A 26,422-nucleotide genomic window follows, 5' to 3' on the forward strand; every position below is an offset into this window, starting at 1 on the left:
TGGATCAAACATTTCATTATAAATAACCAGTGAGTTTCTGTTTGCTCTTCCCTGAAATATGGGAGAGTTTTGTGCCTTTTCTTAATATCATATCAAACTATAAAATATCTGTTGGAAGTTTTGGCAAATCCAGCATGCCTCATTAACATGTAAGTTGCCCCGCAATGCAACTCAGAGGAAGCTGTTTGTTGTCACTCCCACTTCCTCTTTCTCTCTTTCCCTCCTCTCCACCCAGGGAGAGGCAGCATGGATGCTGCTCTCTCCATCGGGGCCATGTGGTTGGGCCTTGATGAGGGATTCTGCCCCTTTCTTTTGCACACCTTTTGGCAGCTGTAGGGCTGAGAGTTTAGGGCAAATTATGTAATTAGAAAGAAAAGAACAAAGGAACTTCATCTTTTCCCACCAAGATGGATGTAGCAGAAGCAACAAAGAATAAAGTCAGTAAGCTTCTTTTTACTTATCTCAACCTAATGTGTCTAAGCGTGTGATTCTTTATGCTTGGGAGGGCTGAATGTGTAAGAGCAATAACCTGTGTTTCTCTGGCATGCTCACTGAAGCTATCTAAGATAATTTCCTTTTTCCGTGCCAGCTTCTAAGCTGTGTTACAAGCTCTCCTCCATTTCAGTGGTTCTAGCAGGCTGCTGAATTGGCTTCAATATCTTAATTCCACATAAAATGAAGACAGAAGGGGATGACTCAATATTGAAAAATTTCCATCTGTATAGCAATGACTATGCAAAATATTAACATATTCCATCTGCATAAAACTGAATATACAAAGTTATGATGTAGTTTTTCAGTAACAAGCTTTTTAAGCAATAAAAATATTTATTGCAGATAGATTATTTGGGAGAAAAATAACTTTGATGGCCAGATGCTGAATATCAATACCATGTTTCTAGCAATGTGATTTTACCCTGATACATGTTAGCTGATGCTTGACTGCCTTTGATATTCTGATGATAATAGTTTTGATTGGCAGGCCTCTTAGAGGTGCTGTTCTTCATTATCTCCTTATGATCCTCATTACCGAGGTATTCTGTCACTGTGCTTTGCAGGATAGGATACCAGCTCTGTTCAGCTCCTTCTTTGTGTTTGAAACAGAAGAACTGTATTCTTGTAGCTGTTTTAATTTGTAGGCATTCACCCCAAGTGGAATCTGAAGTGAGTGTACTAATTCTAGGTAAGAGGAGACATACTTTTAATTAAGCATAACATATTGTGGTTAAATCTGACCAGTAAAGAGAAGAAATCTATAAGAAATTGGGAAGAAAGGAAGTAAAGGATCATGCATTTTTGAAGGTAGTCTGGATTCAAAAACTGTACTGTGCTTTATTGTGCTACTTGAAATGAAGCAATTACCTTTAGTTCCTAGAAAAAAGCAGGTAATCTTTTGGCTTAGTTTACTCATTCAGAATCTAAAGAACACATTGTGCATTTTCTTACACAATGACTGCCTGGGCAGGGTGGGATGGGATAGGCTTGTCCGCTTACAAAATGGTTTCCATGGTGGGCATTCCCAGACACATCTATTTCCCAGAAGCAGCTCTACAGGGTTGATCCCCATTGCTTACTCCACCCGCCCAGGAATCTTTCTGCCCCCCTCTCCTTTTGTTAGATTCCGTGTGTAGTTTTGTACTTTTTTTTTAGATAAAAGACAAAAGAAACAAGTTGGCTGGGATCTAAAGAACTACAGTGGTTGTTCTACATGTTCTGTTCCTGCTTCTCCTTCCTCTACAGCTCCTGATGTTCCTCTAAAATTAATTATAATTTTGCTTCAACCCACAGCAAACTTGATAATATTTGTTGATCGGAACTTTCTTCCAAATAAAACTGCAGAATTTCCCTGAAACACTTAGTGTTTAGAAGTTAAGAATGTGTTGTTACTAGGGCCATACTGTGCTTTGGATTCTGAGACAAAAAGGTGCACAAATATAGTATGTCTCTGCAACATCTTACACCAAACACATTTTTTCTAAGACTTGCAGCAGCATTGGAGGGCACCACACAGTTTTGGGAAAAGTTGTGGCTACTTTAAATAGTCACAGACAATAACAATCATAATACATTAATATATTCAATAAAATAGGCAGCAGTGGTTTTGCAACTAACCCTAAAGGCTACCCAGATGGACCAGGTTTTTACTAACTTTTGGAAAGCTCTAAGAGTGGGGGCCATCCTAACTTGGGGGGGGGGTCAAACTGTTCCATAGAAAGGGAGCTTTTGCAGAGAACATTTGCTGCTGGGTCTCCTCTTGCCGTACCTCCTAATAGATCAGAATCCTTAGCTGTCTGGGTCAGACAAGCAGAAACTATCTAGGGTGGCATATCTACCTCTTACGTATGCCCACATATGCGCCAAAGCACTTGAAATGTCTTTAATCTGAAAGCACTGTACTGGTCTCCTAATTACTGGTCTTCATTATTTATTCTTTGAATGTGTAGGGTAAAAATCTGGAATATACAGTCCTGAAGCTCTTTTTATCACTGTTTGTGATCTCAGCAAACTTTTTCTTCAGCCAGCAGTTTCTCAACTGGTGAATCTCTGACCTCTAGGTCATTGCACTACACTTAGGAAGCTTAAAGTTGACAACTGACCTTGAATGTTTTCAATATATTCAAAACTGTATAGATGTTTTATTACTCAACTTTTACTATAAATTACAGTGGCAGGTACAGAAAGCCTATTCTAACTGGGACAGAAATGAAGCCTGAGATCACAGAGAAGCTGTTGCAACTCAGAGCAGATAAGTAAAGAACATATGATCATTGAAATAACAGATTTCATAGATTAGCATCTTAAAACCAGTTGTTAATTCCTGAGCAGGTTCCTAATGAAACATCTCCTTTCATATTTTTGGATGAAAACACATCCTGCTGCAGTTATTAGCTACTCTATGTCTGTGACAAAGAGATGACAGTATCTCATTAACTTGTCACTGATACTATCATGTGTATTATTTCTGCACTACCTATTCAGCTAAACATTATAATACCTTATTAATAACTATTAAGTGACTTAAATTGAAGATAAATAGCTGCTAGTGATCTGCAGGTTCTCTTGATCATAAACCTGTGCCGAGAATCTAAACCAAAGAGCTATAATAATACATCTCTGTAGGGGTGACTGGTACTATTGTGTAAAGAGAAGCACCAGCAGCCATATATTGTCACACTATGTGCCTGCTATACATATCTATCTGTATTCATATCATTTTGATGCAGGACAAAGAACTGTTTCCAGAAGTTGCTGTGAAATGCAGCCAGGTATCCTTATAGAAGATGAAAAAAGGAATACAGATAAGAAAGTGATTCTCTCATTCTCTCTCTCTCTTTTTGCTTCTCAACAGTGAAAGAATTTCCTTTGGGGAAAAACCAGTATGTGCTTTTCTACTCTTCCTGTTTTACTCTGTATGACAATTACATTTTCAATAGGGTTCCAGCTTTGTATTATAACAGTCAAGAGACTGATCACCAGATCACATAAGTTTCTTGTAGGGCTGTGCAAAGTATTTGAAAGATTTTTTTTTTAATAGTAATTTTATTAAAGATTATAATTACAACAGTAAAAACGAATACAAACTGGAAAAAAGATAGAATAATAAAAAGAAGGTGCAGAAAAGAAAGGGAAAAAAGGAAAAAATAGAAAAGAAAGAAAAATAAGAATATAGTAAAAAGAAAAAAAGAAAAGAAATATATACAGAAGTGACTTCCCACCTTCACCACAACAAGTATAAACAATTTTAGTAACTTAACGCCTTCTCTTAAAATACAGCAAATGATCTCTTCTTCCCATATACCATCTATCTATAAACAAATCCATAAAACCTTGAAAGTTCAGTCCTGATGTCAGCAAAAGTCCACTAAGGGTTACCAGAGATAACAATGTATCTATTTTAACCATGTGTAATGATTGCCTATCCTGATATACTCAGACTCACAAGCAGGTACCTAATGATATGTGATTTATTAAAAGAATAGTATGCAAATACAGAGAAAGCTGAGAATGAATAAAAGCGCGCCAAATACAAACTAAAAACCCTCGGCCCGAAACGTAATCCCTCCCCTCGCCCAACTGCAGCAGCCACCCCCCTCCCAGGTGCTGGTAACCGTTTTCCACTGATCCTGGGAAAGCAACCTTGAACAGATGAGATAACCCAAACACATTCCAACCCAGCAGCCAACAGATAACAACTCCCCGAAGTGGAATCCTCCTCCCTCCCGAGATTACACACGTATCAGGGAAATGACATGTGAAATGTTACGATGTACCAGGAACATTGAAACGGTGAACATGACACCCTGATCAAATAAACCAACTTTATATTCCTTCTGTTTACTTCTAACAAACTTATTCTTTAGTCCATTCAAATAATGTCATAGAACTTGATTTCTTTTCATTTTTCCTTTGTCCCTTATCACAAGATTCTTCAAAACTTTAACAAGCCACTTTTGTAAATCCAATAGAGCAAAATTATCCAGGTCACTCTCTTGGTTTGTTGTTTGTATATCCCTTTTAATTATGAAGACATCAGCTGGTTTCTTTTGTATGTCCCGTGTAACAGCTTTTTCCATGTCATTTTTGTAGCCTGTCATTTGTAAATCCACTTGCAACTCAGTCTTGATCTTGTCAGGTGGAACTTGTTCCTCTTCCATAACGTCTTTTAGACACAGTCTATCCATACAGGCAGATGTCTCTGTTGACACTACTAAAATTAACTTCTGGGTCCATGGTTCAGAAATATCCTTCGGTACGTCCAACATTAGAATATTTTGCTTCATTCTGTAATTTTAAGTGTTCTCCTCCTTGAATTGTAATCTTTAGTTGCCTCTAGTGTCCCATTTTTAAAATCTTATTATTTTTTTTAAATTCAAAACAAAAGCATTTTCCCATGGGAAGGATTCTTTATAATTAATTCCAAAATCTTATTTCAAATTTATCTGGACCCTTAGTCTGTTTGTAACTTTCTAAAATCAAAATTTAAATCACTCTTTTGCTTTTTATTCCTCCCCCCACTCATTTTTTTAAAGTTCTTAACTTGTAGTTTAATGACTGTTAGATAAATGGAAACTCCTTGTTCGAAGGCAGTGTACTTTGAATACTAGATAATGACATATTCTTGGCTGCCCACTCTTGGAAGCAGGATCCTTGCATGATTTTGCTGGGACCTTATGTAGAATAAAATGGGGAAGGAGCTTCAACATACTATCAATTTTTATAACAAATTAGAACAGCTAAAAAATTTCTTTTAAAAGAAATAACGGGCAGTTACTTTCTTCATACTGATACAGTAATAAAGGTTGGTCTGATTCAGAAATGATGAAGTTCACAACTGATCTCAGTGTGAGAAGTAATTAAACAGTGTAACAGATGAGTTTGCACTTGAGGTGTTATTCTAAGGACAGGTTATTGAATTTTTACCTGTTACCAGAACCTCATGTCTGTCTGTCTGTCTATGTACCTCAATTATGTCTTTAGAATTAAAAAAAAGAATTAAACTATCTGGAATTGGCAATAACATTGTATATCAATACATTGAATCTGAGTTTTATCAAAAACCATTCTTTTTGTGTCTAGCTAACATGAACTAGTTTGTCATCAGCTTTTTTGTCTTGGTCACAATTCTAAGTTATTTTCTCCTACTGGCTAATGGGAAGATAATTGTCAATGAATTAGACAGTGCATGGATATTGCCAAGCAGTTATTTCTAACAGCCTTATTCCATTTTGGTTTATCTGTCTAGTCTGATATCTGGAAAGGACTGCATGGAAAACACTTGGGATATAGTGAGCAGTAAGCGGATGCAACTACATGTACAGTGATTTCCTTCTTTGGAGTCCTTGGTGCTCTCTGAGCTTATATACAGGAGCAAACCCCACACTCACTAGCACTGATGATGTTACCTAGTCGGATAATGAAACGTCTGCAAGTAAACAACCAACCTCAGAGAGCAGCAAGGATGCCACAGTTCAACCCTGAGCTACATATATTATCTTCTATTGGAATTTCCTTCTTTGCAGAGGCTGGAAAGCATTATAGTCTGACCACAGAAATGATTGCAGTAGCCTACCTATGTACAGACCTGTCCACAAAGAAGCTTCATATGACGGTCCCATTACCAAGGTGAATCTGGGGTTGGAGAGAGGGAGAGTTATATGTGAGAACCAAGCCTTACATAAAATCATTTGTTTTAATCCGTTCAATCATGTCTGATTCTCAGAGACTGCCTGGACCAAGTCCCTGCAGTTTTCTTGGCAAGGTTTTTCAGAAATGGTTTGCCATTGCCTCCTTCCTATGGCTGTGAGAAAGTGACTGGCCCAAGGTCACTCAGCTGGCTTTATGCCCAAGGCAGGACTAGAACTCACGGTCTCCCAGTTTCTAGCCTGGTGCCTTAACCACTACACCAAGCTGGCTCTCTCCATAAAATCATTAGTGAATACTTAAACAGAATACATCTCTGGAAAAGCTTTTGATAGAAATCAGAAATAAGCTGGAAGCATGTTAAGTCTGATCAGGCAAAAGACAAATTCAGTTATACAAAAATACAGCAAAAGGTTGTATTGACTCTGAGATGAGAGTGCAATATGGTGAAGCTGCTAATCAAACAATATTTGCTCTAGTAATTTGGTAGAATGTAAATAAATGGTTTATAAAATATATACATGGTATAAATTAAATAATGCATTAGTTTCATCTGAAGAATACAAGCATGTTCAAGAACAAGAAGGAGCCATAAAAATGTTTTATCTGAGATAGAATATTTATGATGCAAATAATTATGACTCCCACATTAGAGCTTAGTGTGATGTATGAATCCAGTCAGTAACTTAAGCAGAATCTTGAGTGAAGCTGAGGTCAAGATTCCAAAGAGGCAGAGATGAGATAAAAATACAGCCAAGGAAGAAAAGTCTATCCGAGTCTGACAGCCAGGGGAACGATTTCAAGGCAGCTAGCATTCTATTACACTTCGGTAGCCATTTTACTTCCAAGATTTTAGATTAGCATGTATGCATTGAATGTTGTCTGGGCTTGTACTTCCTAATTCATGGATTGAGGAGAGACTCAAATCTTCCCTTTGCATCAAGTAGGACAGTGTTCTTCTTAGACATGGGTGGGAATTCCCAGTCAGCATAACAATTGCTGAGAATTCTGGGAATTGAAGTCCACATGTCTGGAGGACACCCAGTTTGGGGAAGATTGAGATGGGATTTACACAGCCTCCACTCAGAGATTTATCCAGGTTGCTCTCCTGATTCAGAGCTGTCTTAATCTTTCCTTGAAGTGGAATCAGCTGAAGAGAACATTACACTGAGATTTAGAAGCTGCTGACCAGAGATTCTTTTCTGAATCAGCAACCTTTGTGAACACAGAGAAGGCATTTCAGCTGCACTGTAGTTATTCACAGGCCAAATATCTTTGTAGGAACTTTGTTCTCATTCACCTCTGTCTATCAGCACATAGTGGTGTTGCTTGCATAATCGCTTAGGTAATACTTAAACATCTAATTTTGTGACAATAATGTTCTTTCTCAGATCCAAGCTTAGATTCATAGGGTACATAAACAAGAAATTACATTAAATTAAGAGATTGCTACCCCTTGGTGTTTGTTTGTTTACAACTGTTCTAATCAAACTATTTTAACAACGGATGAAGTATTGCATCACAACACTTTATTAAACTACAGTGCCAAATCAATCAGGATTAATAATGTGGAGTAAGCTATAGATGCCATTTTTAAAGCAGTACAGGTCCTTCCTGTTCTTCCTATACCAAATCAGGAACAGTGCTATTAACAGCCCAGAGTCCCCCCCCCCCGACAGGAGGAGATGGGTGGGGACAAATTAGATAATGGATGGATGGATGGATGGATGGTCTTCCAGATGAAGGTACAGTCCCAATGATACATTGAGATAAGCCCTCCAACCCCTGTAGATCACATGGAATTGTAACCCAAGTGTCAAGCCCCTGCACAAATTGGAAAGAATTATCCAGATACTCAACACAGCAAGGCCAGATAAGAACCTACTGTAGATAAGGAAGCCATTTTAAGCAGATGATTGCTCACTGTCAGTATGAGATTGCAATTATTTCTAAAAACCCGGCTCTTCTTTTTCCTACTGTTTCCATGACTTAACAACCCCCTTTGCTTTGTGTTGCTGAGGCTTGGTGCTAGGTGACAGTTGGTGTCTAAGTCAGCTCCATTCCTATGTTAATGGCATTGCATCTGTAGATGGGAAGTCCTGGTTCAGTACAATAAATACTTCAGGAACACAGAATGTCACTCTTTTATGAATAAGGAAGTGGTCTCTGTTGTCATGGGAGTGGATTCTTGGCTTACCCTGCAGTTCTGAGATCCCATTGCCAGAGCATGCTGGCATGATTAAATAAATATATTTTTTCAAATGGAATACAAATGTTCAGGCACAGCAGCATCAGGAGTATATGTATTCACAAGACTTGCGTATGACCACAAAATCTAGGCAGCTAATAATACATATTTTGAAACAATGAATTTAAAAAAACTATTAATTCTTGAGGTTAAAAACTTACATAGGAAATACCTGAAGCTCCAAATGCTCAATGGAAAATTGTCCTTCAATTAATCATCTGTGTAACTTTGGCTTAGCATGATGTGTGAACTCAGCCATTTGTGGCTTATTCATTACACCATGATTAAAACAATGGCTTAGCGTGATGTACGAACCCAGGCACAACCCATATGATCCTGCCTCATACTCTCTTGAGCTACATTCATAGAGTCAAGGCCAGCACTCACTATAACCATTCCTTGGTGGGCATTTGACTGTATTTTCACATCACGCTTACCCATTGCTACAGATTTGAACTTTAGGAGCTTATGCAGTATCAGAATGCTCAAGGGGGCCCACAACACGAAGAGTCTCTGTTAATCTCCAAGTGTTTTATTAATTACAAAGCATTACTCATACCAAATGCATGCTTCTACTCGCTGAGCCTGCTGCATTCTGGCCAGGTGATACCTGGGGATTCAAGAAGAGAGGAGTGCTCTGTAGTAGTAATGTTCTAGTATGATCTTTCACCTACTAGTAGAAGCTTGCTGTGATAATAAGCACATTAATGTTTGGGAAAATTCCTTACACAGCTAGGGTTACCATCCTTATTAACATTAACTGTAGAGAGCCACAGAGATAACCTAATAATCAGAAGCTGTTGCAGAAGCATTCCTTCAGCCCTGGGAGAGGAGATAGTGTTAGGAAGACACTCAGACTGGCTCCTCCCTGATTCACTGGGGTATAAGAGAGAGGAAAGGTGAACCACAAGCAGGCTTGCACATTTCTGTTAATATAGCCTATCTCCAAAGAGCTTAGTTTTAGTGTTCTGGTGGAGTCTGTTTCCTGGTCTAGGCAACCTTGAAGGGGCTGACAATTAACATTTCATCTGCCATGTTAAAGTAACATAATACAAGGAAGAATTTTCCTTAACCATTTTGTTTGGTTTTAGAGCCAAAATTTATAATTACAAACTGTCTTTTCCAGGTAGAACATACCTGCTTTTGAAGTCTCTATTGATTATTATTCCCCTTTGCTTGTTACATGACTAAGGAACAAAAATAATGTGGGTGAGGTTCAACTGGCTTTCCTATCCATAGACCTTCTCATACATACCCTTAGGGGGTCAAGGCAGCAACTGGTTGCCATCCATGTAGATACATCCAATTCCTCAAGGGCTGTGAGAACACTTTCTTCCTGCAACATGTCTAGAAAGGAAGTGAATTAGTGGGGACATGACTGTGGTATACAAAGTCATGAATGGTGTGGATAAAATGGATAAAGGGAAGCTATTTTCTCCTCAAAATTCTAGAACCAAAGGTCACCCAATAAAATTGAATCCTGGAAGAATCAGGACAGACAAGCCACCCAGAGTCACTTGTTGAGATGGGCAGCTATAGAAATCAAATAAATAAATAAAAGTGTGTGTGTGTGCATGCTCATGCATACATTTACACATTACATAATTAAACTTTGGAATTCAGTATCATGAGATGTGCTGGCTACCAGCTTGGCTGCCTTCAAAAAAGGGTTGGACCAATTCATGGAAGTCATGGGAATCAATGGCTAACCCCCACACACACGTGTATTAACTTGCCTTACCATACCCTGATTAGGTGATGTACAAGGGCTGGGAAAGACAAGAGCACCCTGTAGTTGTGTGCATGTATTAGGATTTTCTGACCTGTTCAACCTTCCTTTACATCCTTTGGCAGCTGTAGTTCACAATGTATCACCTCAGCTGTCCTTTTGTTGACCATGGGCCAAATGTGACTTGGTATGTGGCAGATAATATTCTTATCTGTGGTCCTTGTCTGATTTCAGAATTGACATCCTTATCACTTAACCTTGCTTACACATACACATTACAACATTTACATACCATTCAAAAGAGACAGTAGAAAAGCTAGACGACCAAAACACCTCCTCACCAGCAATCAACACCCAGATATGCAAAGATTAACACCAGGATTAAGACCAGATGAACAATCAAACAGTACACAATACTGTGGAGTCCTTGGTGCTCTCTGGGCCTTGTTGTTTTCTTGCAGATGTTTCATTGCCAGACTAGGCAACATCTTCAGTGAGATGTTTTCATTGCCTTGACTGTAGTGGGGAAAGAACAACACCTCCATCAACACAAGCAGGGCAAGCCACGGTATATAAACTGAGAGCAAGGCCCACTCCCTCTTCGCACTGAAGATGTCGCCTAGTCTGGCAATGAAACATCTGCAAGAAAACAACCAGGCTCAGAGAGCACCAAGGACACCACAGTTCAACCCTGAGCTACAAATATTCTCTTCGGTTGGTACATACACATTATTCTCCAGGGTCAAATTTGGGTTGTTCTACTTATCTGCTTCTCCCAACATTTTAGTTTTTCTAACACCATTATTAACTTTGGTTTATTCAACCCAAAATCACATGGGCTGGGTTCATATAATATGTTAGCCTAAAATTGGTTGGTGTGTATGTGAGTCACTGTTGTATACACAGAGACTTCATATGAAAACTGTGAAGTCTATCACTGAACTATGTCTCATCTTGGTAATTTCTGGTTCATAATTTAATTGCCTTGCCAAGAAAAGTGCAGGGATTTGTCCAAGCAGTCTCCGAGAATTGGATACGATTGAATGGATTAAAAAGAAATTAATAGCAGCCTAAAAATCATAAACCAGTTTTTATTTTCTGTGGTTTTTCCAGCTTTCTTGTGTGCAGAGAGGTGATGCATAGAATATGTACAGAATAACACATAGCATTTGAAAGATTGCCAAACTTGCATAAATAATTGTTTTTCTGACTTGGGTGGGAGACTAAAAGAAAATAATTGGTTTAATTTGAGCACTGATATATTTGTTCTTAAAATTTTGCATTCAGTTCATGAAGTCAGGCAGACAGCTGCCCTTAATAGATAGAAGGGTCAATGAAGAGTCTTCCAAGCTCCCTATGAGGAGGAGCCAGGCAACAGTTAGTTTGACTCCACGTAGCAACTAGTAATGATTGTTCTCCAGTGGCTTCCCCACCCCCATTTTTTAAAAGCTGCAAGCCATATTGATAAAACTTTCAGCAGCTGTTGACTAGACCTCTGAGGCTACTTCCTCCGCTCTGAAATGTTTCAGGGGAATCTATCAACACAACCACCACTTCCTCCACAAGGTCAAGACAAGTAAATGGCAGCTTTATGAGTATGCCAGAAGATCCTTGCCAGCTGTTTCTTCTGCTTTCATTCTCACCTTGCTTTCTTAATTAAGAAGCAGACATTTAAACCCCTTTTAAAGCCTTTCATAAAAAGAAAGGGGAATCTTAGCAGAGATTATACAATGAAGGACAATCCAAAATTTAGAGGGTACACAGCTATAAGAGTAAGGACTCTATTTTTTTTTTTCTCCAGCAATCTAAAGTAGCAATTAAAAATAAACAAAGAATTGTATGGTGCCTTTCATCCACTTAAGCCTGAAATTGTCATCAGATGTATGAAATACACCCTTGCAGTTGGTAGATTACATGTAGAGTTATATTTTAGGGTTTCTATCTTTCCTGTGGAACAATTGATTTCATTTTCCCTCCCACTCAGTATCATCAGTTGGCAGGATAAAGACTACCAGTTGGACTCCTTAATATGTCATGAGGTGTATTTTGACAAGGCAAGTACTTAGAATGGAGACTTCAGACACTTTTTAAGTGGTCTGAGAGGTTACTGACCTGCTCCATGATACTAACCTGTCACTTGGGCAATTTCTGAAGATAGTGGGGAGGGGGAGGAAGAGTATGGAGTGAAGCAGGAGGGAACTTGCATGTACATTAAGAGACACCCCCCCTTCCAATTAATCACAGACCTGTCCCTGCCCATTAACCTGTTTGAGCTATTTCTGAGTGTAGGTATACTGGTCTGCCAGAAGATCAGTACACCAATGTTCAGAACTAGTTGAAGTGACAGATCATAGGTATGGTAGAGGGTTTTCATTCTGCTTCATCCATATGTATCAGCTGTGCCTGTGACCTCATTCATTTGCATAGATGGGGAAACAGAGAACCCTTATCAATTTCACCCCAGCTCCCAACTTTCTCAAATCAGTAAGTGCTTAAGGGAATGACATTGTTGGCAGCAAATGACAGTGACTGGTAGCACCTGGCAGTATCTGATGGAATACAACAATGGTGTTGGAGCAGACAAAATTGTGTTCTCTCCCAGAGTAAGTAGAAAGCATAGCCGTGGAAAATGCTTTGTCTGCAGAAGCAGTGGAAAACCTGTAATACCTCATTTGGAACAGAATGACTAAAGCCAAGGAGGTTTAGGAAATCCTAAACTCTGGCCTGTCATCTTGGTTTTGCCAGTGAAGCATCATAGGCCATTCATACGGCAAAACCTGTGTTAGGAGAAAAGGAAAAGCATTATTGGAAAGGAGGAACAGCTTCAGACAAATCTAAACTTGCCTCTATGATGGGCTGAGAAAGAGAAAAAGGCTGTATTGTGAGGATATATCCTCAAAAACAATGATCAGGGCATTGTCTTACTATGGGTAGCAGAACATGAGGATGAGGCCAAAAAGCCATGACGTTCAGGTGGTTCTGTCTGTGCCATTTCTGTATAAAAATATTGTGCACTGAAGGTAACTGAAGTGAGTATTCACAAGTGAAGTGAGTATTCACGTTAGCTCATAATATCTTCCTAGCATTTGTCAAGTTTTGCTATTTTAGATTATCGCTGCATATTTTCAAACCACATTTGAACTTTGGAAGGAAATCTAAAGAGGGTGTCTTGTGTTTCGTGTTTTGAAAAATTTTAACATTTTTCTTCTGTAATATTTTATATCTCGGGTACATAAAATTGTAAGTCATAAAATATTTGTGGAATGTCTCTTGTTTTAATTTTGGTAGATTAATACATCTAATTCCTGGCCAGATTACTATTGTTAAGCAAAGAATATGTACAGTATATACACACATAGATACACACTATACACAATATACACATATACATGTATAATCTACCCAGAAGTAAGTCCCAACTGTCAGGTTTCTTCCAGCAACAAATGAACAGTCTCTCAACGACACAAGAATGTCTGATAAGCAAAATTTTGTAGAAAAGCTAAACAAAAAATCAAGCATCAGATTCTTGTGCCTCTTTCTCCTTCCTGTAATTGGCTTAAAGCCACTCTCTTTTGGTTAGGAGTGATGATTTCTATCAGTCTTTTGTTTTGATAATAGACTGGTTTAGTAACAGACTGATTAAGTATAAGCTCTTTGAGACTGTATGAGAACTTATTTTATACCATCTCTACACAGGTTTAGGGGCATGGGTAACATAGTTGGTTTTTATTTGGGGCCTTAAAAGCGGTAGTTAATATTTTTCAGCACCATCGTAACTTCAAATGGTTGCTGAATGCAGCGGTTGGTAACTGAGGACTCCCTCTACCCCTGTGTACCAAATATTTGCTGCTCCAGTTTCCCCACAGATTCTTCATTAATGGTACAAACATGTAAATATACTTGTGCTTCTATTTTGTTGTTTATTCGTTTAGTCGCTTCCGACTCTTCATGATTCCATGGACCAGCCCACGCCAGAGCTTCCTGTCGGTCGTCAACACCCCCAGCTCCCCCAGGGACGAGTCCGTCACCTCTAGAATATCATCTATCCTCCTTGCCCTTGGTCGGCCCCTCTCCCTAGCATCAGCATCTTCTCCAGGGTGTCCTGTCTTCTCATTATGTGGCCAAAGTATTTCAGTTTTGCCTTGAATATCATTCCCTCAAGTGAGCAGTCTGGCTTTATTTCCTGGAGGATGGACTGGTTTGATCTTCTTGCAGTCCAAGGCACTCTCAGAATTTTCCTCCAACACCACAGTTCAAAAGCATCGATCTTCCTTCTCTCAGCCTTCCTTATGGTCCAGCTCTCACAGCCATATGTTACTACGGGGAACACCATTGCTTTAACTATGCAGACCTTTGTTGTCAGTGTGATGTCTCTGCTCTTAACTATTTTATTGAGATTCGTTATTGCTCTTCTCCCAAGGATTAAGCATCTTCTGATTTCCTGACTGCAGTCAGCATCTGCAGTAATCTTTGCACCTAGAAAGAGAAAGTCTTTCACTGCTTCTACGTTTTCTTCCTCTGTTTGCCAGTTATCAATCAAGCTGGTTGCCATAATCTTGGTTTTTTTGAGGTTTAGCTGCAAGCCAGCTTTTGCACTTTCCTCTTTCACCTTGATCATAAGGCTCAGTTCCTCTTCGCTTTCAGCCATCAAAGTGGTATCACCTGCATATCTGAGATTGTTAATGTTTCTTCCAGCGATTTTAACTCCAGCCTTGGATTCCTCAAGCCCAGCTTGTCACATGATGTGTTCTGCGTACAAGTTGAATAGGTAGGGTGAGAGTATACAACCCTGCCATACTCCTTTCCCAATCTTAAACCAGTCTGTTGTTCTGTGGTCTGTTCTTACTGTTGCTACTTGGTCATTATACAGATTCAGATCCATTTAGTTTTCATGGCAAGAATACTGGGGTGGGTTGCCATTACCTTCCCCAGGGATCGCATTTAGTCTGACCTCTCTGTCATGACCTTCCCATCTTGGGTGGCCCTTCACGATTTAGCTCATGGCATCACTGAGGTGCTCAAGCTCCAGCATCACAACAAGGTAACGATCCTTTGCTGAAGTCAAGGAAACTTTCAGCATTAATTAGTTAATCAAGGAACTTGGACCTTACTTGTTTTTCATACAGTTATGTGGACTGCAAGCCTAAGACATTTTGGGATTCACATTTGCTACTTGGTCATTATACAGATTCCTTAGGAGGCAGACAAGATGACTTGGTATCCCCATACCGCTAAAAACTTGCCAGAGTTTGTTATGGTCCACACAGTCAAAGGCTTTAGAATAGTCAATAAAACAGAAATAGAGGTTTTTCTGAAACTCCCTGGCTTCTTCCATTATCCAGCAGATATTGGCAATTTGGTCCCTAGTTCCTCTGCCTTTTCTAAACCCAGCTTGTACATCTGGTAATTCTCACTCCAGGTAGACAATTGCTAAAGTCTACCTTGCAGGATCTTGAGCATTACCTTACTGGCATGTGAAATAAGTGCCACTGTTCAATAGTTTGAACATTCTTTAGTGTTTAGCTTTTTTGGTATGGGGATATAAGTTGATTTTTTCCAATCTGATGGCCATTCTTGTGTTTTCCAAATTTGCTGGCATATAGCATGCATTACCTTGACAGCATCATCTCGCAAGATTTTGAACAGTTCAGCTGGGATGCCGTCGTCTCCTGCTGCCTTGTTATTCGCAATGCTTCTTAAGGCCCATTCAACCTCACTCTTCAGGATGTCTGGCTCTAGCTCACTGACCACCCCGTCAAAGCTATCCCCGATATTGTTATCCTTCCTATACAAGGTCTTCCGTATATTCTTGCCACCTTTTCTTGATCTCTTCTTCTTCTGTTAGGTCCTTGCCATCTTTGTTTTTGATCATACCCATTTTTGACTGGAATTTACCTCCAATGTTTCTAATTTTCTGGAAGAGGTCTCTTGTCCTTCCTATTCTCTTGTCTTCTTCCACTTCCATGCATTGCTTGTTTAAAAAATGAATTATAATAGTTCCCATGTTATCTTATGTTTTGCATTAACTTCTGGGCAATACTCTGCTAAGGCTATCAGATCTGGCCTTTAAAAATCCAGACAACCGCTAGAGATGGCCTATTGCCATTTATAATCATGTGGATTTTTGCAGTCCAGGTATGGAGCCCTAATGAAAAAATCAACACTGTGTTCATGTCTTGAGCAATGCACCTTGTCCATCTTTGGGCACACAAATGGAAAGACCAGCTCCGACTGCATTTGAAATGCAGGGATTGAGTGTCATGAACCTATGAATAATACTGTGTGATTCTTTCTGCATTTAAGGGAAACTGAAGATTTTCTCAAGTCACGTTTGATTCCTGTCTGTGTAATTTTGGGGGCAGAAATACAGAAATGGCTTGCCCTTACCTTTCTGGATATTTTTTTTCACTGTATTTCCTAGTAGTCTCCCATCCAAATACTAGGAATTCTACTCCTGCTCAGCTCTCTTCCTCCTCCTGTCTGTCTCTTTCTCTTTTGATATCAGCCACTATCAGGTGCTGCAATCTGCTCTGACCTTACTGGGTCCCTGCATGCAATTATGCACCATATGATGATGATACCTACTGCTAAGCCAGCTGTGTTTTCCTGTTTACCTCTGCTTCCCTTTCCCTCCTATTTCTCTCTTGTTGCCCCTATGTCAAATGTTATCTTCACTTTTCAAATGCTATGGCTAGTGGTAGTGTTAGCCAGCTACACAAACAAATGTTTGCAGGAATGACAGCCTTGACAGACTTTGTACAAGCATCTTTCTTCTCCTACTTAGCTGGAAGACATACCTATACCTTTATTATTCCTTATACTGATTCTTGAATAGTATTCTGTCATTTTTTAAGGTATGTGACTTTTAGAGACATTTATGACATTGATTCATTCCCTCCCTCCCCTCATTTTTTTAGGTCCCATTAGCAGTATTTTGGTGAATCGTTTTGGTAGCCGGCCGGTGGTCATATTTGGAGGGCTACTATGTGGCATAGGAATGGTTTCAGCGGCATTCTGCACCAGCATTTTTCAACTATACATCTGTGCTGGATTCATCACAGGTAAATTCTTTTTCTTTCTTTTCCATAGAAGATATGTCCCAAGAGAAGACCCCCACAGATGAGAGCCAGTTTGGTCTAGTAGTTAAGGTGCTGGGCTAGAAACCCGGAGTCTGTGAGTTCTAGTCCTGCCTTAGGTATGAAAGCCAACTGGGTGACCTTGGGCCAGTCACTTTCTCTCAGCCCAGCTCAGTGCAATGTAGACTAGCTGCCTCGTGGTGCACCCCGGGCAACGTGACTTGTCACAGCTAAATAGTCTACACATCTGGCTGCTGGACCTCACAAGGATTTCCCAGCAAGAAAAAGCAGCATGAACACCAAACTGCTATGCCATATGATTTTTTTTTTAAAAAAACCCAGAGATACCTGATGGTTTTCATTTATCTACTACCTAGAAAACTGCCATATTCAGACAACGGTGTGGTATACCTAGGCATTGCAATGATAACATAAGGCCCAGTCAGCTCTTAGGATCACAAAGTCTATTTAGCCATTTTGCCAAAAGCACAAGACAGAATCTCAAAAGTCAAACAAGAATCTGAACAATAGCAACAACAAAAACACACATAATTCTTCCTCCAGAGCCCTCACCTTCCTTCAAGATCTATTCTGGCGGATTGGACGCTTTCGCATATATTTTGGTGAACAGGTTCGGTGGGCTCCAGATGGCATAGAAAACCTTTCTCCAGTACCATATCTTGGATGGCTTTCACCATCCTCTTCACCACTTTCTTGTCCTTATTAGTATGTTACTTTGGGCTCTTCCCAGAGAAGAAGCAGTATAAATATAAAATAGAAAGCAAGCACTTAGTACTTGGGGGCACCAAAGTATCAAGTGGAGTCAAGAACTGACTATTCTAATTTAAGAGAAGTTATAAAACTCTTGTCTAATTTCCTCACTACTGTGTCCTCAAAAACCTCTCTGACAATATTTATTTTTTCAGAACAAGTTCAGAAATGTGGTATAAAGAGCAAGAGACGCTGCCAGACCTCTTTATTTCACATGCTAGTCATGGTTTATAGCAGACCTAGGAAATAGATATATCATTTACTTTGTTTTCAAAGTACAATCGTGAACCTTCTCCTATAAAATGTTTGTCCGCTTACATGGTATTTCTGGCTCCTGTCGTGACTGCAAAATAATGGCTTTTCAGAGCAGTTTATTCTTCAAACAAGTAGGTTGGTTTGGAATCCAGCCCGTGTACAGAATCTTGTTATAGATTTTGTTAGCAAACTTATGTTTTACTTTGAAAAGTTTATCGAAAATAAATCTGCATATCAGTTTTCATGCAGCTGATTTTTATTTATTTATTTATTTAATTTATTTATTATTCAAATTTCTATCACCGCCCATCTCCCCCCAGAAAGGGGGACTCTAGGTGTTGTTTTTTTTTAAAGAAATATCTGCCCTGTAAATAGGTCAGCCTTCCCAGGCCTGGTGAGGCTGGGTGGAATTTTGGGATCCATAATCTCAACACACGTAGATCACTAAGTTGAGGAATCTTACATTCGGGCAAATCTTCACACTACGCACAGGTAGATTTAGTAATACGTTCCAGCCACAGAATTGTTTGGGACAGATTGAACAGAGACAGAGTCTCTATGATAACAGAACTTTTTTTTGTCTGACGAGGTAACATTCCCCTTTCTCTCTCTCTCGCTACAGGACTTGGCCTTGCCCTGAACCTCCAGCCTTCAGTGATCATCATTGGAAAATATTTCCAGAAAAGACGTCCCATTGCGAATGGACTTGCCATGGCAGGAAGTCCTGTCATGCTTTGCACCCTTGCACCCTTGAACCAGTTTCTTTTTGACACTTTTGGATGGAGGGGGAGTTTTTTCATTCTTGGGGCAATTCTGCTGAACTGCTGTGTAGCTGGAGCCCTTTTCAGACCTATTGGACCAACACCTGACAGACAAATAAACAAACATCCAAAAGAGGCTGTCAGAGAAAAAACTGATGGAGGCAGTGCTGAAATGGGGGACCAGGATAAGGAAGCAAGGGAAGACAGAGATTGTTGTGAAAACTTTAACAAGTTCCTTGATTTATCCCTTTTTAAGCACAGAGGCTTCCTGATCTACCTGATAGGGAATGTGCTAATGTTTTTAGGGTTTTTTGCACCGATTGTCTTTTTGGCTCCTTATGCAAAGCACCTTGGGATCGATGAATATTCAGCAGCTTTCCTTCTTTCAATCCTAGCCATAGTTGATATGATAGCCAGGCCAGCTACGGGGTTCATTGCAAATAGCAAATGGGTGAGGCCAAGGATTCAGTATTTTTTCAGCTTCTCCATTGCTTTTAATGGTGCTTGCCACCTGCTGTGCCCATTGGCAACAAGCTATTTGGGCTTAGTCATTTATTCGATCTTTTTTGGACTGGCCTTTGGTATGGTGTGTGCAATGCTCTTTGAAACTCTCATGGATCTTGTTGGTGCCAGCCGTTTCACAAGTGCTGTAGGACTAGTCACCATAGTTGAATGTTGCACAATATTACTTGGACCACCTCTTGGGGGTAAGAACATTTATATTCTTCTGTCCATTAGTCTGCTCAATAATAAAAATCATTGTTTTAAATTTATAATTAGATTTGTAATTAATTTGTAATTAAGGAAGAAGCATTAGGTGTTAAAGGTTTCCCTCCTACTTTTAAAATCTGATTTCCTGATTCTGATTTGTGCTGATCAATTCCACATGCTTTGAAGTTTTCAATTTTCATTTAAACTAGGTTCATCAGAAGTATACCTCAAGGAATAAAACTCAACTAGAAAATTCAGTGCCTTGGAATTTGCCATACATTAAAATGGATGTTGCATTTTAAAGGCTACATTAAAAATCAGTTTAGATGAACCTTGCTAAATGAATGTTCTACACCTTGCAAAACCTCAAATTCCTTTGCCAACAAGCTAATAGTTAGATTAGACTTTGGATAAAGATTAACATAATAGATTATATTCATGTAATTTCTTTAGTAAATCTAGAAACAGGATCTCAGTTGTTCATTATATTTCTGTACTGCTCAGTTGTTAATTGTTCATAATATAAGGTTAAACATCATTGTTGTTGTTTATTCGTTCGGTCGCTTCCGACTCTTCGTGACTTCATGGACCAGCCCACGTCAGAGCTTCCTGTCGGTCGTCAACACCCAGCTCCCCCAGGGATGAGTCCGTCACCTCTAGAATATCATCCATCCACCTTGCCCTTGGTCGGCCCCTCTTCCTTTTGCCCTCCACTCTCCCTAGCATCAGCAACTTCTCCAGGGTGTCCTGTCTTCTCATTATGTGGCCAAAGTATTTCAGTTTTGCCTTTAATATCATTCCATCAAGTGAGCAGTCTGGCTTTATTTCCTGGAGGATGGACTGGTTTGATCTTCTTGCAGTCCAAGGCACTCTCAGAATTTTCCTCCAACACCACAGTTCCAAAGCATCGATCTTCCTTCTCTCAGCCTTCCTTATGGTCCAGCTCTCGCAGCCATATGTTACTACGGGGAACACCATTGCTTTAACTATGCGGACCTTTGTTGTCAGTGTGATGTCTCTGCTCTTAACTATTTTATTGAGATTCGTTATTGCTTTTCTCCCAAGGATTAAACATCTTCTGATTTCCTGACTGCAGTCAGCATCTGCAGTAATCTTTGCACCTAGAAATAGAAAGTCTTTCACTGCTTCTACGTTTTCTTCCTCTGTTTGCCAGTTATCAATCAAGCTGGTCGCCATAATCTCGGTTTTTTTGAGGTTTAGCTGCAAGCCAGCTTTTGCACTTTCCTCTTTCACCTTGATCATAAGGCTCCTCAGTTCCTCTTCGCTTTCAGCCATCAAAGTGGTATCACCTGCATATCTGAGATTGTTAGTTTCTTCCAGTGATTTTAACTCCAGCCTTGGATTCCTCAAGCCCAGCACGTCGCATGATGTGTTCTGCGTACAGGTTGAATAGGTAGGGTGAGAGTATACAACCCTGCCATACTCCTTTCCCAATCTTAAACCAGTCTGTTGTTCCGTGGTCTGTTCTTAACGTTGCTACTTGGTCATTATACAGATTCAGATCCATTTAGTTTTCATGGCAAGAATACTGGGGTGGGTTGCCATTACCTTCCCCAGGGATCGCATTTAGTCTGACCTCTCTGTCATGACCTTCCCATCTTGGGTGGCCCTTCACGGTTTAGCTCATGGCATCACTGAGGTGCTCAAGCTCCAGCACCACGACAAGGTAACGATCCTTTGCTGAAGTCAAGGAAACCTTCAGCATTAATTAGTTAATCAAGGAACTTGGACCTTACTTGTTTTTCATACAGTTATGTGGACTGCAAGCCTAAGACATTTTGGGATTCACATTTGCTACTTGGTCATTATACAGATTCCTTAGGAGGCAGACAAGATGACTTGGTATTCCCATACCGCTAAGAACTTGCCACAGTTTGTTATGGTCCACACAGTCAAAGGCTTTAGAATAGTCAATAAAACAGAAATAGATGTTTTTCTGAAACTCCCTGGCTTCTTCCATTATCCAGCGGATATTGGCAATTTGGTCCCTAGTTCCTCTGCCTTTTCTAAACCCAGCTTGTATATCTGGCAATTCTCGCTCCAGGTAGACAACTGCTAAAGTCTACCTTGCAGGATCTTGAGCATTATCTTACTGGCATGTGAAATAAGTGCCACTGTTCAATAGTTTGAACATTCTTTAGTGTTTCCCTTTTTTGGTATGGGGATATAAGTTGATTTTTTCCAGTCTGATGGCCATTCTTGTGTTTTCCAAATTTGCTGGCATATAGCATGCATTACCTTGACAGCATCATCTCGTAAGATTTTGAACAGTTCAGCTGGGATGCCATCATCTCCTGCTGCCTTGTTATTAGCAATGCTTCTTAAGGCCCATTCAACCTCACTCTTCAGGATGTCTGGCTCTAGCTCACTGACCACACCATCAAAGCTATCCCCGATATTGTTATCTTTCCTATACAGGTCTTCTGTATATTCTTGCCAGCTTTTCTTGATCTCTTCTTCTTCTGTTAGGTCCTTGCCATCTTTGTTTTTGATCATACCCATTTTTGCCTGGAATTTACCTCCCATGTTTCTAATTTTCTGGAAGAGGTCTCTTGTCCTTCCTATTCTATTGTCTTCTTCCACTTCCATGCATTGCTTGTTTAAAAATAATTCCTTATCTCTTCTGGCTAACCTCTGGAATTTTGCATTTAATTGGGCATATCTCCCCCTATCATTGTTGCCTTTTGCTTTCCTTCTTTCTTGGGCTACTTCTAGTGTCTCAGCAGACAGCCATTTTGCCTTCTTGGTTTTCTCTTTCTTTGGGATGTATTTTGTTGCCACCTCCTGAACAATGTTGCGAACTTCTGTCCATAGTTCTTCCGGGACCCTATCTACTAAGTCCAGTCCCTTAAATCTATTCTTCACCTCCACTGCATATTCCTGAGGAATATTAGTGAGCTCATATCTAGCTGATCTGTGGGTTTTCCCTAATCTCTTTAGTCTGATCCTAAATTGTGCAAGAAGAAGTTCGTGATCTGAACTACAGTCAGCTCCGGGTCTTGTTTTTACCGACTGTATGGGTGTCCGCCACCTTTGGCTGCAAAGGATGTAGTCAATCTGATTTCGGTGTTGTCCATCTGGTGAAGTCCATGTATAAAGCCGTCTCTTAGGTTGTTGGAAGAGAGTGTTTGTTATGCAGGGTGAGTTGTCTTGGCAAAATTCTATCAGCCTATGTCCTGCTTCGTTTTGTTCTCCCAGGCCATGCTTACCTGTAATTCCGGGTGTCATTTGACTGCCCACCTTAGTATTCCAGTCTCCTGTGATGAAAATAACATCTCTTTTAGGTGTATTGTCCAGTAGGTGCTGCAGATCCTCATAGAACATATCTACTTCAGCTTCTTCAGCATCTGTGGTTGGGCCGTATATTTGGATCACTGTGATGTTAGATGGCTTGCCCTGAATTCGAATTGAGATCATTCTATCGTTTTTTGGATTGTATCCGAGCACTGCTTTAGCCACTTTACTATTAATTATGAAGGCTACTCCATTTCTTCTGTGGTCCTCTTGTCCACAGTAGTCGATCTGGTGGTCATCTGATGTGAAGTGGCCCATTCCAGTCCATTTTAGTTCACTGATGCCCAAAATGTCTATGTTTAATCTTGACATCTCACCAATAACCACATCCAATTTGCCCTGGCTCATAGATCTTACATCATAAAATATACAAATAAACAGCCGTGTGATGATAAAACAAATAGCAGCCATAAGATAAAACCAACACCATTCAGGGATGCTTGTGGTATGTCAGCCAGTCTTTGTGATAGTTAAGGTGTTGGATTAGGACCGAGCAGACCCAGGTTCACCACAATGGAAACATGTTTAGTGACTGCAGCCAGCCATTCTTCCTGAGTCCATAAAGTCTTACAAGGTTGCTGTTGTGGGGATAAAATGAAAAGAGATTTCTTGTGTAAGTTATCCTGAGTTCTTGGAGAAAAGGTGAGATATAAATAGAACCAATAAATTCCCACAGTACCCTGGAAGCAGTGGTTCCATATCTGAACTGCAAAAATCCAGATGACCACTTGGTGACATTAAAATACACAGATATTCCTAATTATTCCTGACTATCTAGCAATCATTCAGATTTTTACACTTCATTTATGAGAATATTTACAGGGATACTATTTATTATAGTATATGTTTAGCAATTTCATAAAACATTTGAAAACTTTATCAGAGGATAGAGCTAAGGTAAGATGAAATGGATGCAACCAGGTCAAATGCAAATTCTTGATTTTCTTAATAAATCCTTGGGGACCACTATTGGCAAGAGCATCACCTTAGAATCATAGAATGTCTGAGTTACAGATCAACTAATCCAATACCCTGGTCACTGCAGGAATCCGCAAACCATCCCTGACAGCCATCCCTGACTGAAAACTGCCAGCAAGAGAAAATTCACTGCTTAACAGCTTGTACATGCCTGGCTCCTTTTAGTTTATTTCAGGAGGACCGGGCTAGATTTTAAATCCTTACGAAGTTCTTAGATACAGGATGCTTCTGAATCTGTTGTTCTATACTGTATTGTTGAATCAAGGAAGTTAACGATCATGTTCAACAGGTTCAGAACTATTGCAACCTATATTAAATTATTGCTACCCTGGTTTGCTGTTAAGCATTGTGGTTGGGATCCACAAATCAGAAAAATGGCTCCATAGGATTTAATTTGATTTAACTGTTGATTCTAGTGGGAATAAAATGGCTTTGGAGAAAAAGCTGCAACTTAAATGCATGTGGTATAAATGATAGAATCATTAGAATACAGATGTTCAGTGGATAATGATACTCCACCTTATACCAGATGACCACTAATTGTCAGATAAGTGAAAAGGAAGCTCAGTTTTCAAAGGCTTTACAAAAAGCATTTATTATTCAATTATCGTTCTTTTTCAGAGCAATTCACTTTTCTTTCTTTCTGCCCTCAGAGTGAGAGGTCAGCATGCATGTTTTCTTCAGCGTGCAGTTTTAAGAAGCAGATTAGGGCTAATTGCTGAAGACTGTTAATGAGGCTAGAAAATGCTTTATAATAGTTTGCTATATGAGTTCTGTATATTTGCTCCCAATTTAGTAAGTGGCAAATTGATTGGTTCTTTGGCATGTAACCTACAACTGGTTTTGCTTTAATGAACTATGTAATTTTTTCCTGGTGTGTTTTACGACTTTCTCTTATTCTCAAAGGAGGTGGTGGCAAGACTCTTCTTCTGTTGAATTTTCCAATACTCTTCTCATTAAAACTCTTACCTGAAATATATTTTGCAGATCTTAAGGTCATCCTGATTAGCAGAAATTGGGAATAGCTGCAATTAGCCTCGGTTTGATGTTTTTGCTAATGCTACTGCATTAAAGCATGAATGTGGGCTATGTTGCTCCTTGGTGCAGTATTTTTATCCACCCAAGTTGGAAGCATCTCATCTTTGTTACAAAATGTGTAGTTCATTTGATTATACATTAGAATAATTAAGTACCATACTTTCAATAAATTGTCACCAGGGTGGTCATTAAAAGCACTGTGTCTCAAGGACAAGAAAATGGTCAAAAAACACATGGATTGCACATTAATTTGGAGGATGAAATTCATGTGCAGCAAGCAAAAAAAAAAAGTGCCAAAAATACTGATTCAAAATAGTGATCAACATTTTAGCAATCTAGATTCAAAGTTTGCCTGTAATATGGTAGCCTCATTCTCTTTTGATCAGCAAAGTATCACTAATAAATTGATTAAGATGTCATTTCTCCATTCACAGGAACTCTTATTGACACTTTTGGGGACTACAAATACATGTTCATTAAATGTGGGGCAGTGATGGTCTTGGCTGGGGCATTCCTCTTCATTATGAATTACTACAACTACAGAATGCTTGCAAAAGAAGAGAAAAGGAAGAAGGAGAAAAGGATTATGAACATGCAAGGACAGAAATTGAGAAAGGAAACAACCGTGGTAGAAAAAATGCAAGATGGTAATGAAACAGTTTCTCTGAAGAATGATGAGAATGGACTAAAGAATGGGGCAAACCTCCCAATTGAAGCCTAAATTTAATTCAAAGTTTTCTGAATGGAAAATTGATCTTTCAAGTGACTAAAAATTATAGTATGAAGTTCTAAAATACTCACATTTCATGAGTACATGGCAAATATTACATAGAATTGGTTTTACATTACTGCAGATCTAAATCCATTTAAACTCTTTCCTGTTCTTACTGAGGAACTGAGAGTATACTTGTCCTAGCTGATGATATTTTCAGGATAAGTGCTTATACTTGAACTTTCAATCTGTACTCCTGTTTCTATTATAGCAAAATTAGAAGAATGGACAAATGTTGTATAAGAGAAAATGCCAGCTTTTTAAAAGATGCACAGCAATAGATATCTACAGCACTTTTTAGACTGGAAGGTCCAAGATGTGGTCCTCAACATTCCAGCAAAAAATACTGTATCTGCAAAAAGTTTCTATAAGAAGCATCTCAGAGAAGTAAAAATATTATTATTCTTCCAGGCTACTTTTGGATTGCTCTGTATTGATGGTAATCTGGTACGTGGAACAAAATAGTGAGATGTGCTTGTAGTCAGGAAAGAGAACTCAAGAAGACATGTCCAGTTGTCTTTTCAGGACCTTGAGTCCTTTGATTTGAACAAACACATTTTAGGGATCAGAGCCTATGAAAAATTAATATAATGAACTTATCTAAGAAAGAACAATATTCATGGTTAA

General features: G+C 39.3%; 1 protein-coding gene across 2 annotated transcripts in view; it reads left to right on the forward strand.

The window, feature by feature from the left end:
* LOC134489099 (monocarboxylate transporter 2-like) overlaps positions 1-26,210 on the forward strand; it is a 41,911-nt gene extending 15,701 nt beyond the window's left edge. For both annotated transcript variants that reach the window (XM_063291546.1, XM_063291547.1), the window contains 3 exons: positions 17,036-17,179; positions 18,843-19,688; positions 25,458-26,210. In XM_063291546.1, coding sequence (XP_063147616.1) covers positions 17,036-17,179; positions 18,843-19,688; positions 25,458-25,744 — 1,277 coding nt within the window. In that variant the 3' untranslated portion in view covers positions 25,745-26,210. The remainder of the gene's footprint in view (positions 1-17,035; positions 17,180-18,842; positions 19,689-25,457) is intronic.
* The last annotated feature ends 212 nt before the right edge of the window (positions 26,211-26,422 follow it).

Source organism: Candoia aspera, chromosome 2 (assembly GCF_035149785.1).
Source record: "Candoia aspera isolate rCanAsp1 chromosome 2, rCanAsp1.hap2, whole genome shotgun sequence".
Lineage (NCBI taxonomy): Eukaryota > Metazoa > Chordata > Lepidosauria > Squamata > Boidae > Candoia > Candoia aspera.